The 14,466-nt window shown below is 35.5% G+C and overlaps 1 protein-coding gene and 1 pseudogene across 13 annotated transcripts in view; both read left to right on the top strand.

Annotated features, from left to right (window-relative positions):
* Window positions 1–14,466, top strand: part of bru1 (bruno 1) — a 301,441-nt gene that overhangs the window by 157,467 nt on the left and 129,508 nt on the right. Inside the window, exon 1 of one of the 13 annotated variants that reach the window (XM_066299118.1) lies at window positions 3,526–3,563. The exons of the other annotated variants lie outside the window; for them this stretch is intronic. Within the exon in view, the coding sequence (XP_066155215.1) occupies window positions 3,541–3,563 (23 nt within the window). The 5' untranslated portion in view covers window positions 3,526–3,540. Of the gene's footprint in view, window positions 1–3,525; window positions 3,564–14,466 lie in introns of those variants that run through there. 13 annotated transcript variants of the gene reach the window in all.
* LOC136348356 (histone-lysine N-methyltransferase SETMAR-like) overlaps window positions 1–14,466 on the top strand; it is a 185,331-nt pseudogene that overhangs the window by 143,772 nt on the left and 27,093 nt on the right.

Here is a 14,466-nt window from a genome sequence, read left to right as displayed (position 1 = left end):
GAACATTGTAGGTTATTTGCAATTTCTTTTTGGTTAAACCCTTTTGTCATCGGAGCTATCGCTCTAATTGCTTCTTAGTCACCGAACTGTCTTCTTTGCGCCACGATAGAGTAACAAAATATTTATGAGAAATGCTACAATACTTTGATACTGGAAGAAGTAAATTTTATATTTTTTTAATAAATGAATTCGTTATTATTCGAAATATGTACAAATAAACAGTAAAATGTTTTCATTTTAAAACATTATTTTTTATTTCAATTTGAAAAGCGAAAATTATGTTTAACAAAAATCTTTATTTTTTCCATCAACATTACAACCAACGATATAATTTTTTTCAGTTTTCGATATCACAGAGGAAAAAAATTGGAAATATCAATGCGATCCTGTAAATTTGTGCGGACGTGCATCAAATGCTACTTTCGACTCATGCGCTATGAGGTAGTTCTTTTTCCAACATGATCTCTGAATAGATAACATAAAATCTTTTCAAATACCTTTAATAAGAGGGGCAGCTGTTTTCGAGACAGGAATAACGGGAGCTTTTTTCCATATATTTGGAAAGAAATTTTCCCAAATCGACGAGTTAATTAAATACCATACGCAATTCAATCAGATCATCACCATTACCGTTGAATTTGACGCTTAAAAAATTTTATAAATGAAAAACACATCTTGATTTAATGGCGAAGGAACTTATGTAATTAGTGGAACAGGAAAGCTGGTATATGTTTGAGATGCTGGAATAAATCAATTAGTAACTATGTCAGCATTGCTTAGACAATTTGGCGATGTAGGATTTTTGCCCTTTCAATATGTTCATATGTTTTAATATTTGTAATCTTCAACAGTTCTGTATTAATGGCGCTTCTGGTGAGGTTTATGACATTTTTATAATAATTCCCGTCAATGTTCTCTTACTTTGCCGAATCTAACTAAAGCTTTTCTATTTGTGCGCATCTTTACTATTACTATCGTCCGCAATTTAATGTTGTTTAAAGATTAGGACCCATATTACTGAAGCAATAGTTATTGACTTCACACTCTTGCGATAGATCTATCTACTCGGTATTACGAGGATGGTCCCAGAAATATTCGACATGATACAGAGATGGCGATTTTTTTGTTAAAAATTTGCTAATATTACTAGGACCTAACATTAAAAAGCATATGTCTAAAGTTTGAGGACGCTACGTTGATGTATATTTGTTCTGGAGCTGTTTTTAGTGAACGCTTTTAGAGATTCTGTGGAAATAGAAAAAACCACTCATCAATACATAATTCAGTGGTTTCATTTGAAATGTCTTTGTCCACCTGACATTAACGTATAGTTAGATTCTATTCTGGAGGACTCTGGCCCTTCGGTAACAACTGTAACATTGGGTGGCAGAGTTTAAACGGGGTCGTACGAGCTCCCAACACGAATTCCGCAGTGATCGACCCAAGGACACTCTAGATAGCGTGGTGAAAATCTACAAAATTATAATGAAACACCATCGACTAAAATTGCACGATTTAGCAGACATGATAAGTATTTCAAAAAGTATTGTACATCGCATTTTGACCAAACAATTCAATATGAGAAAGTTTTCTGCAAGATGAACGAAAATAGAGCCATGAGGATGTTCCAAGGGAATGTTTGGTAAAGTTTCACAGTATTAAACCCGAGTTTTGCGTCAATTCATAACCATGGATGAAACATGAGCTCATCTCACATATGAGACGCAGGTGTGAAATAATATGCAGTCAAAATAATGGACTCCAGGGGAGAATTCGCTTCAAAGAAGGCGAAAACCATTCCACCTGCAGGAAAGGTGATGGCGTCAGGTTTTTTGGATGCTTGTTGGATAATTATTATTGACTACCTCCCTAAAAAACAAACAAAAAACTGCGAATAGTACAGAGAGAATAGGTTTCGTGCGAAGAAATTAGGAAACGCCACTGCATTTGGCGAAAAAGAAAGCCTCGTTTCATCAAGACGACGCACCAGTCCACACTTCCTTCATCGCGATGGTCAAAATCAATCAACTTGGTTTCCAACTTTTCCCTTACCCACCCAATTCGCCAGATTTAATCCCGACAGATTACTATCTATTTTCAAACTTGACAAAAATGGCTCACTGGAAAGAGACCAATAATGAAGAAATGGAGGCCGAGGTTGATATGTTATTTTGAACCATAAGAAGCTTCTTACTATAAACACGGTAGAGAAGCCCTATAAAATAATGCTGAGAACAGTTTATCAATCTCAAACGAGACTGTGTTGAGAAATGATGTAATATTTTCCATTTTTTTCTTTAAGTGTCACGTCAGGTACGTCTGGGATTGTCCTCGTACACCATATTGAATTGCGGCTTACAAATCGGACAGCACAGTACTTAAAACTTTGGTGTGATTGCTAAGCTACCTTACCGGACCCTCATTAGGGTTCTATTGTGAAAAATTGCAGTCCAATCCGTTATAATCGTTTCACATCAACTAAATATTTTTCTGGTGCAGTGACCATAGTGGGCACTAACATATAAAATATTTATAAAATAAGTAGCACATAGATTTTACATTGGCAAGTTTTGATAAATACCTGACTACGTTCGATTGTGTCAGAGTGACAAATGCAGACAAATATAGCGTTCGCCATATTTTCAAGAAACGTGGCTCCTGATTTCTCGTCTGTAAAACATTTATATTGCGATAAGTCACGTACTGGGTATATAACATAAATAACCATTGAATGCTCCCCCATATCGCCATTGGTTAAGGAATAAACCAAGATTTTTCTCTTTAGATGGAGTCTATGAGAGATGCATATGTCAGCATTCAGCTGACACAATTCCATATTCCCTTAGGTTTCTTTAGGAGCAGTATAAGAGATTATTGTTAATTTTTGGGAGTATCGAATTGAAACGTCCCACTTCTTGCAGTGCGATGTTAAAACCCCCAAAAAAAATCAAATTATTGTGTATACCCCCGAGACCTTCAGGTCTTATAAATAATTCTTCATGTTTCTCTTTTCCCGAAGTAATATCGTCTAGATCGGACCCTTTTCAGAACCTCGACAAATACACTTTGCTGAGGTCTCTATAAAAGACACCTCGAAGAAACTTTTTACTTTGCGAACATGTGTCATTCTCGCCAGGGATCTCAGTTATCGCAATAAATATTTCATGCGCTCTTATAAAAATGATAAATACGTCAATTTCCTAGGGGGGAAATACACGTTCGGTCCCAAAACAAAGTTAGTTCGGGGGGATTATCTTTTAAAAGTTGTCTGGGGTCTTTGACGGAACCTATCGAATTTTCTGGCAGCAATTTGCGGCAACCGAAAGTTTATATCGAGTCCGGAGTGCAATATTGAACAGCTTTTGAGCCCTGGTTCAGTAGGGAATGGTGTATTTAGAAGTTTCCCCAAACGTGTTTTCTCTTTAATCGGCCTTATTCCTCAAAGTTTTAGCTTGATTTAATTTTTAATGAATTGTTGTGAGCTCACGTTTGTTTTCTTTTGCAGGTAATTTCTTTACTTCATACCAACTGATAAACTGAATGCTGATACTAGATTCTACGGAGTAAGTATGATCAGTTTCAAAAAATATATTATCTATTTGATGTCGATAACGCAGAGAGATATGCTGGATGTTGTTTCAGTAAATGGTAAAATTTCGGGGGGTGACTCTTTGGCTGCTTCTTAGATGAAAAGTTAATATAAACATAAGTCCGATGATGCTTCGTTTTCAGAAAACAGGAAGTAAAAGTTTAAAAAAAAATCGTTACATATTTTAAAATAGTCTTAAACAATGAAAAAACTCAAATTAATATGGCGTTGAAGTTTGGTGAGAATGTTTAATATTTTTAATGTAGTACAAAGGGATCTTTTAATGTCGAAATTTTTTAACTTCTTTTGCTAGTGGAGTGCATAGGGATAACACATAAAAATACAACAAGAAAAACACTTTACTCGAATTGCACTTAAACAAATCCCAACCCATTTTTTTTAAAGAAACATTTAACTAGAAGTAACACGAAAAATATACTAGTTGCTGAAGATGTCCTCCTTCAACTTCAACGCAAGCATTAACTCGTCTTAACATCTATTGCCGAACACGTTAAAATATTCCTCGCGAATATCTTATCTGATTATACGGGTTTAGCATCCGTTGGATTAATTCTTATTCAGTGTTGACCCAAGTCCTAGAAACGAAGGGCTTTATATGCACCCAAAGGAAAAAATCTAACGAATTTATATCCGGTGACCTGAGTAGTCATAACTGTGCTTAATTCGAAAAAATATAAAATTTCTAAAAAACCAGTAGGGTATAAATAACAACAATACTGTAAACAACACTGCTAAATTTCAACAAAATCGGTTAGAGGATTGTTAAAATTCTTAGGAAAAAATGGTTAAAAAAAAGTTTGACCTCATGTATCTTGAAAACCAAGTATTACGGAATCTATATTTATGTAAGCTTTTCGTCTTAAAATTACTCAAAGAATCATCCGTTGAAGTTGTACTTGTACTCAAATAACACCCTGTATTCCACGTTAACGTTAGTCTCGGGGCTGTCCTTGCTCTTTCAATTTCCGAGGTAAGCACTGGATTTAATGCTGATTTTTGGAATTTTGCAAGTGCCTCGAAATGAAAATTTTGCAAAATGCATTATAAGGCTGGGGAACCTCAATAGAGGCATTCAAAGTTAATATAAAATACATATCTATAGACTGGAACAATAAAAATTACCTTAAAAGGTTTCTTTTAAAAATGTTGGGAAATTCTTATCTCAACTAATACCGCCCCATTTGTTAAAGTATTGGTCAGTATTTACCATTGGGTGGCCCCTCGTATATAATATGCAATCAGCAATTTTTTCGAGCAATTTAGCATAATGCTGACGTTATGCATTGTAAATGAAAGTTTTGCAACTTTCTGTATAATGTCTCAGTTGTCACTAGTTTCCTCAACTAGGTGTTACTCATGTACACTCTGGCACTTCTTAAACTGATGTTCTCTATTTTTCATTGTATTATGTATGCATAAGTTAGTAGTATCTATTCACTTTCTCGACATGATGTGACGAAATAGACCTTAACTTAAATTTCCAAAGAATTGCAGGACACTCATTTGCAAAGAATCGAGAAATTGTTTCTCGCCTAATTCCCCCTCTTTTCTTAGTAAAATATTGGTGAATATTCTCTATCGTGTTATTAACGAGGAACGTTCGTAACGTTCGAGCCCTTCATTTATGCAACCAACTATATTTCAAACTTATCGGCACAAACAACGTGAACACCATGAGCGACCTGAGCTAAACCCAATTCTTTTCAATACTGATTCTCATCATCTAACTGATTCCCACGAAAATGTCAAGCTGCATTTTAAGAGCCTTATTGAGATTCATGATTCATGATTTACATGAGATTGAGTGTTTTCATGCTCTATTGAGCCTGCTTGTTTGATAGGAACATGCCGTCATGCCCGGAAGATTTGAAAGAATTCGATCGATCGATCGTTTTAAATAGCGAAAGCTTCTTGCTCTATCTGAAGATTTCCCATCCTGACATGAATCCCTATTGAGACAGTTTGGTATATGATGAATGAGGTCCAAAGGGCCTGAAATAGTATTACAAAACGAATAAAATATTATACAAAGAATTCTCAAAATTGAATTATTTTGTCGTCGTTTCGGGGGAATTGGCCTTTGGCAACCCCCAGAGTGCCGAAATCCGAAGCGATGACGGAGAGTTGTCAGTAAACATGAGTTATGCAGAAAACTAGTTGAGAAGTTGTAGTAGTTATACCCCCTCTCTAATAGTCTGTGTTTATGCCGCTCTAGAGGATCTTGTGTGGATATTTGTACTCGAGAAGACGATTCATCAGAGAATTATTGATTTTGAGGATTGAAGGTGATTGACACTGAGAATCTCTGGACCGAGGAGAATGTCCGTTATTCTAATTCCATCTTAGATGATTTCTATAGATTCCACGTTTATGCCATCTAATTTTTTTAAAATCAGTCAAACGTGCATCAAAAAATTCTTGGTGAAAAACATGACGGAAATATTTACAAATTTGATTTGTATGTCATTACTTAATTCTATATGTGAGGCTCAAAGTGCAATTGAGAGACGTGCATTCAGTAAACAAAATTTGGTGTAGCGCACAGATTTTTTTAAAACACCCCGTATTGTGATCCCTTTGTTTATACCTGTACAAGGTGTCTCGGACTCGGAGTCTGCAGAGCTATTTGATAAAAACGATTGTGGAAAAAAAAGAATCAATAATTTTTTTTTTAATTTGGGTATGTTTCTGAGAAAAATATCATTGGTGATGTCATAACGTGGTACTCCGACATTTTAGAAATGAACTCGTTCAGGTCCCAAAAACCCCATTGAAGACTCATAGTTTAAGTTTTTCGTACGAAGATAATCGCAGAAGTACCCGGCCTGACATATAGATGGCAATTTTTTGTCAAAAATTTGCCTACATTACAAAGACCTAACCTCAAAAAGCTTATGTTTAAAATTCGAGGGTGCTACATTAAATTGTATTCGTTTTAAAGCAGCTTTAATAAGCGCTTTTAGAGATTTTGTGAATATAGAAAAAAATATTAATCGATACATTACTCAATACTTTTATTTGAAATGTCTTAGTCCATCCAACAACAAAGGAGAGCTAGATTCTATTCTGGGGAATTTGGCCCTTCGCTAACAACTGTAACATATTGGATAGCAGAGTTTAAACGCGGTCGTACGAGCTGCCATGACGAATTCGACAGTGGTCAACCCAAGGACACTCCAAATATCATGGTGAATATCTACAAACCCATAATGAAAAACTGTCGAATAAAATTGAGCGACTTAACAGACATGATGAGTATTTCAAAAGTACTGAACATCGCATTTTCCACCAACAATTAGATATGAGAAAGCTGAACGCTAGATGAAAAAACAGCGCCGTGAGGATGTCCAAGAGAATGTTTGGTAAAGTTTCACAGTATTAAAGCCGAATTTTGCGTCCATTCATAACCATGGATGAAATATGGGTCCATCATTTCACACATGAGACGCATGTGTGAAGTAATGGGCAGTCAAAGTAATGGACTCAAGGGGAGAATTCGCTCCAAAGAAGGCGAAAACCATTCCATCTACATGGAAGGTAATGACGTTAGTTTTTCGAGATGAAAGCCGGACAATATTTATTGACTACCGCCCCAACGGACAAACAATAAACGGAGAATAGTACACGCATTTGTTGCAGCTTTTGAGCGAAGAAGTTAGGAAGACGCGACCGCATTTGACGAAAAAGAAAGTCTTGTTTCATCAAGACAACGTGCCAGTCCACGCATCGGTCATCGCGATGTCCAAAATCAATCAACTTGGTTTCGAACTTTTCCCTCACATACCCCATTCGTCGCATTTAGCCCCCTTAGATTATGTTCTATTTCGAAGCATGAAAAAATCGTTCAGTGAAAAGAGATTTGCCAATGATGAAGAGGTGAAGCCCGAGGTTGATATCTATTTTGAAACTTCTTACTATAATCAAGGTATAAAAACCATAGAAAATCGCTGGGAAAAGTATCATTCTCAAAGGAGACTATGTTGAGAAATATTGTAATATTTTGCTCACTTTTTTAAGGTAGGTCGGGTACTTCTGGGACTTTTGTCGTGTTACTTTCCATTTCCATAAAATATGTATTCAGGCGTCGAGTTCGAGATAGTCCTTACGTGTGCGTTAAGTAATCTGCTCATGTGTGCGTATACTCCATTCATCATATTTTTATCACCTTATTGATGTTGCCTATTTGCTAATTAATTTTTTTTTTTTTTGGTTCGTTTCTTCACCTTTCCACACGCTAAATATTTTAACATGCACTACGCGAACTCTCACGTGTCGGGCACACCTCACCAATTAATTTCGACTTCTTCTGCGTGGTCAAGAGACCCCATTTTGGTTGAGTCAAGGCAATTGACTTGTGCCCCTGCAATCCTGTTTAAACGGGCCCTTTACAAAGAGCTCACTTTTATGATTCTCTGAAAATGCCAGCTTCAACAAAACTTTTACCTCAATACGAGGTGACGCACACATAAAAGACCCTCGGAAGAACTTCTGGGGTTGCGTTTTACATACGAGGGACCCATAAACTTGATTACCAGGGGAACCGACGGTTTTATTGTAATTGCCTAAGCCTAGATATTAAACTATAAAGCGTGGCATAATAAAACAGCAGCCGTGACAAAATAATAAATTTTCCACCTATAAATGCGGAGCCGCAATGGGGATATCTAGAAATTCATACGGTAACACGAAATTTTAATGCATAAGTCTTTAAGGGCTCTTTAATATCGACAAACACGAGGAGGTTTTTCAACTGGGGGGGAAATCTCCTCCTTGAAGTGGTTATTGTGCGAACGAAAAGAGCAATGGCGACGGGGAACACATAACTACTCGACGGTCACGATTTTGTCCTTTTCAGGACAAGTACGTCGAAGAGGAACTCTTGGCACTCCAAGTTCCTATTTCCTGCCATTTTTAGCTAAAGCAATTTCTTATATTTTGGCTGCTTTGAAATATGCATTTAACAACTAGTATTTTTTTCACGCCTCCACTTAGCAGCTTTAAGTTAAGAAATCAACATTTAAATGCAATAGATTAGAATGTGCCCTTAGCAAAGATGCATCCGCAAAATGGGAAAATTTCCTTCGAGAAAATGCGAAATAATTTCAAAATAATAAGTATTATTCTCATATGTGTTGTCAAAGAAAATGCCCTTGTGACAAACTTATTGTTGAATTCATAGGAGAACTTGTGAGAGGAGAATAGCTCAATTTTAAAATGTACTTCTAGTTAAATAGTAAAAATTGACGAATAGACAAGAGATTAATTATTTCCTGAGCAATTTTTCCAGTTTAGAAATATTGATACATTTAGGGTGAGTTTGAGGTGTGAAAATAATAATTTAGTACTCAAAATAGCTGTTTAAATGCCTAATTTTCATTATCCGTTACACAGAAACTGAGATCTAATTCTCTATTTTGCACGGAACACTCCGTACATTTTCTGATTTTCGGAGTGTACATCAAATTCCCAGTAATAGACATGTAACCTAATTTATCTTCCTTCGTTTTCTTGCAAATGACTTCCGACTAATAATACAGAGTGGCCGGCCGAGGAGCACATTGATTAACCATGGACAACCGTAAATCGAAAAAATGTGTGAAAGTTGATGAAGCAGAAGGGATTCAAGAATTTTCAAGAAGGCAGTAGTACTTCCAGTCGCACTAGAACTAGATATCAACTTCCTTATTTCAAATAGAACAAGCAATATATTATTTAATTTTTCGGTTCACCTATATACAGGGTGTTTCCTAACTACGTGTAAAAAATTTAAAGGCGTAATCCTCGACTGATTTTGAGTCAAAAATGTCTAATAAACATATGTCCGCAAATGCCTTGTTTCCAAGATACAGGGTGTTGACTGAAAGACGTTGAAAAAGGTTTTAAAGGTTTGGTGGTATTTGCTAACTTGTTTATTGTTAGTTTTTTTTGCTACTTCCACTACTATAAACAAGATAGTCAGTGTTATTTTGGTGTTTTACTCTCTAAAGTGAAAGAATTCAGTTCTGTGTCCCAAAAATCAGATTATATCTCAGTTTTGAAAATTTTTCAAATGCCTAATTACACTAATCAAGAAATGGCCAATATGGTTTTTGTTTACGGCCTTGCTGATGGTGAGTGTTTGGCAGCGAGGCGCATTTACATGGAAAGGTTTCGAAACCACCAAGCTCCCAACCACCAAACCTTAAAAAACCTCTTTCAACGTCTTTCAGTCAACACCCTGTATCTTGAAAACAAGGCATTTGCGAACATATGTTTATTAGACATTTTTGACTCAAAATCAGTCGAGGATTACGCCTTTAAATTTTTTACACGTAGTTACGAAACACTCTGTATAAATATAACTATATTAAGGCATTTTTCCATGGAATGCGTTAACGTATTAAGAAATAAACTGTCGAATCGTAATGCAACTTACGTACGTATGTTATTTCGTAATTTGTTACCGACGCCATATTGTTTCCCTTTTATTTTTTGGAAGGGACTGAATAAATCGTTTTCCCTCTCGAGAAATCTGCAAATCAATCCGTGACAAACCTTTAAGCTTTTCATCAGAATTTGGGAAGTAATTACTAAAATAAATCCATAATAATTAATCTCACATTGATAGCCTCCTTAAGAGATCTTTTAGGAAAATGTTTCGCACCGCAACCGAATTCCTGATGAAACTAGACTGTATAAATGTAAAAAAATCCCTACATACTATTTAATTTATTTCTTAAAAATCTGAGAAAACACTCGAGAGCAATGTCTCATTATGTTGCCTCGTTAAAAGTAAGTTCTCATTAGTCAATTTCATTGATGAATATCATTGAATCTACATTATTGAAGATTGAATTGAATATAAAAATCGTTCCCATGTGTCGAAAACATTCAACACACAGTGTGTCAATTTGAAAATGAACCGCCCCAATAAGAAATATGCAAAAAAACGTAGATTTTATTTTCAAGGGAGACATTCTTTAAGTCGGTTTTCTACCGTTTTAAATTGCACGCACCCTCTAGCGGGAGAAGTAAAAGCAACCACTGAAATTTTGAAAAGTATAACTCATTTGAAATGTCTGTTTTTTTTCCATTGAGAGATTTCGAAAAATCACGTATAAACCGTAAACAAGCTTAAGTATCAACTGTATTATAGAAAAATTGTTTATTAATGTTTTAAGTGTCCAAAATGCTGCTCATTATTTTCTAAGCATTAATAAAGTATAGTTTCAAAATTCAGTCTAACACTTCTAAAAATTACTTGAATTTCGTTCCACGTAGCCTGTAATTCTTCTTTTCGTTCCTTCTAAATCCTGCGATCGAGTTATATAAACAAAATATTTAAGATGTTCTTAGAAAAAAAAAATGCAGAAATGTTAAATCGGGCGATCGCGGTGGCCACTCAACTGGTCCTCTTTGACCAATCCAATTGGTAGGAAACCTATCACGTGATCACTGTCTGACAAGAGGAAAATGTCGCTGAGGAGCTCCATCTTCTTGAAAATGAAGAGGATCTTCTTGCAGTACATTATTGCCAACATATACTCGCGAAATAAAATTTACAATAATAAATAATAATTTAAGAAAAAACTCAAGAATTCCATTGTCCTTTTTTAATCGAACAGCCTTATTCTTATTGTTTTTCCTACGAGCAGAATAATTGAATAAATGCCTTTACAAATACAAATAATAAACAAATAAAAACCATAATAATCATTTGTTCTTCATAAAACCCAGCCTCAAGATTTGGAACGATTGAAGAGGAGAGCTACAGTTGCATGTAGGAAGATTCAAGTAGAAGTTCTTGTGGACGTTACAGTGAAATTTAAAAACAACCTTTGTTACTGTTTAGAAAATAATGCATATCATTTTGATCACTTAAGCCCTTTATAAACAATTTTTTCCTAATATAGTTGATAACCAAAATCGTTTCCGGTTTAGACATGATTTTTCGAAAACCTCTCAAAAAAGAAACACAAATATATTTTAAAAAGTAACTGAAAGACCTTTCAAATGAGATGTAACTCAAGCCCTTTTTCCGTTTAAGATTTTAATTGTTGTTTTGATCCCCGCTACAGGATACGTGCAATTTAAGAAAAAACCGACTTAAAGAATGTCCCTCTTGAAAATAAAATCAACATGTTTTTGCATAGTATTTACATATTTTCTATAAGGACCGAAATATCGAGGATGGTTCGTTTTCAAATTGACACGCTGTATAGTCTAAAAAGTAACAGAATGAAAAATGGCTGCAAGGAAAGTTATGCCTGTTGGCGTTCATATTGTTCATAAATATTTAAAAAGCTTAATCAGAAACAGGACCAACAAAAAACCTTGTTGTTGGTAGGTACTCTACGGTACTACACTTTTATGAACCTTAAAAGAGAGATATAAAGGTGCTTAACTGCAGCTGTTACTGAAATTGACAACAGATGACTTAGATACCTAGAAAAATCATTTCATAACGAGTGAAATTAAATTTGAAGAATTTATAAAAAAAATGATCACAAAAAAAAAAAAAACTTTCTTGAGAAACTTTATTCCAGCAAGATTAACATTACAAGATCTTTCACAAAAATACTTAAAATTTAACCTCAAAAATACACGCGCTGGTCTTTCAGTGGTACTACGCCAATGACCTTAAATCCAGAATACTTTTCACGCTGAAATTGGAGATTAAGGCCCATCATAATTTTTCGCTTGGCTCAGAGATTTTTGATAGATCGCGCTGCTTTGAAACCGTACGCGCAAACGCAAACTTCAATTATTATCAACAATCAAGGCCATCCAGAGCCACCTTCGATAAATGTACCAAAATAATTATCAATGTTTAGAAACGATGCTTTAAACCGCATTTATTAGTGAAAAATCACACTTCGGTATAGCAAATGCATCGTTTTAAAGCAAATTTATTTGTCTTTAAGCGCTTTTGCGAATATACAGAGTGTTTAAGTTAAAAACGCCCTTTAGACAGGTTTAGTGTCTAACAGTAAACCACACGAAGGTGAATCAATTGTTTTAAGTGTGGAAATTTCGGGAATCGGTTTTTTCCTTAAGGCATCAAGAATCAAAATGGTAAAGTGTCGGATTCTTAGTACTAAATCAATCGATAGGACTCAAAAATATGACAAAAATAACACAAACTTTTTTTCATTATTTGCACAACGATAAGTCCTGAACATCTAAATTTGATCCTTTTTACTTTTTGTCTCGCTAACATGCAATGGGAAAATGTGTAGAAAAATAAATGAGAATTTCAAGACTCATCTGTTTGCAAAAAAGAGTAAATGGACCGTAAGTAAATAATTTTGCCCATCCACTTGTAAAGTAAACAATTCTGGCAAGCTTTTTTCCATTTCCTGGTGCCGATATGGGTCATCAACCCAACTTCCATGATTATATTTTTTATATTCTGATTCTGTTTCCTTCGGAATCGAAATCCCTCGAAATGGCAAATATCTCAAGTCGTTTTTGGTTATGGAATTTCAGGCTGGATGACGTTCAAAATGCCAAAGGTTCCCCCACACGTATTCCCGCGATAAGGGAGAAATCTGAAAGACACATCCGGCCCTGAGAGGTATTTCCATATCGAATCTATTATCTTGCACCCCGACCAGAAAATTCTGTTATTAAAATTTAATGTATTCCCCTTCCTGTTTTTATATTTGCGTCGATGAATTTTTGGAATTCCCGTTTCGTTGTTATGAGCGGCATATGAAATTTTGCTGGAAATATGGCAAATCATTGTTCTCTACAGCAAATTAAAAAAAAATGGAAATAAATTTGCTAGGAATTTAGGCAAAAAATGTTCAGTATAGGCGATTATTTTTAATTAAGGGTTTTAACGCAATTTCTGATTATACCGGGTGACAAAAAAATCAAACTTGTTAGGGTCACGAAGGTGTGAGTCCAATATATACTCTTCCTGTTTTCTAATGCTGGATTCTGTGATAGGGCATATCGTCTCCTCAATTTCTGACGATGCTATGTGAGGAAATAAGAAACAATCTCATGGATAGAACGAGCCTCTAAAATTACGTTGCGAGTAATTCTTATTTCCAAAACTTATCCTCAGTGTTGAAAATGCAATCCAAGCACAGTTTGTAGGAACCATGATTCAGTTCAAATTCAGTCTCCATAACTTCTAAATGACGTCGCCCACCGTGGACAACTCATAGGTGTAGTACCTAACGAAGTAAAGTACTAGGTCTGTAAATATGAAACCGGAATCTTTTAATAAAAAGTATAACTTAACTGCGCAATAATTATAAAAAATATTTTATTCGAAATATTTCCCATCGTTCCATATACATTTTCCCATCTTTCTGGCAATTTGTGGATGCCACGCCAAAAGAACTGTCGTTCTTTTGAGGCAAACCGTTCATCGAGCCATTTTTGAACTGTTTCGTAAGAGGTGAAGTGCCGTTCTGCAAGAGCGTGTCCCATCGATGCAAATAAGTGATAATCGGATGGTGCTAAGTCGGGTGAATAAGCCGCATGCGATAGTACTTCCCAATGAAACGTCCCAATCGTTTCCTTCACCAGTTTTGCACTGTGTGATGGTGCATTATCATGAAGCAATATCACCTTGTGTTGCCGTTCTTGATATTCTGGTCGTGTTTCACGCAAAGCTCGATGCAAGTCCATCATTTGTTGTCGGTAACGCTCAGTATTAACTGTTTCTTCAGGTTTTAGCAGCTCAAAATAAATTACGCCTTTTTGATCCCACCAAACACAGAGCATTGTTTTCCGTCCGTATCAATTTGGTCTTGCTGACGATGCTGATGGTTCGCCTGGAGTTACCCATGATTTTTTACGTTTGGGATTCTCAAAATAGATCCATTTTCCGTCACCAGGCACAATTCGATGAAGAAATG

The sequence above is a fragment of the Euwallacea fornicatus genome, chromosome 32, assembly GCF_040115645.1.
Source record: "Euwallacea fornicatus isolate EFF26 chromosome 32, ASM4011564v1, whole genome shotgun sequence".
NCBI classification, from domain to species: Eukaryota; Metazoa; Arthropoda; class Insecta; order Coleoptera; family Curculionidae; genus Euwallacea; species Euwallacea fornicatus.
Note: the sequence above shows the minus strand (reverse complement) of the source record. Positions and strands in the feature narration are given on the sequence as shown.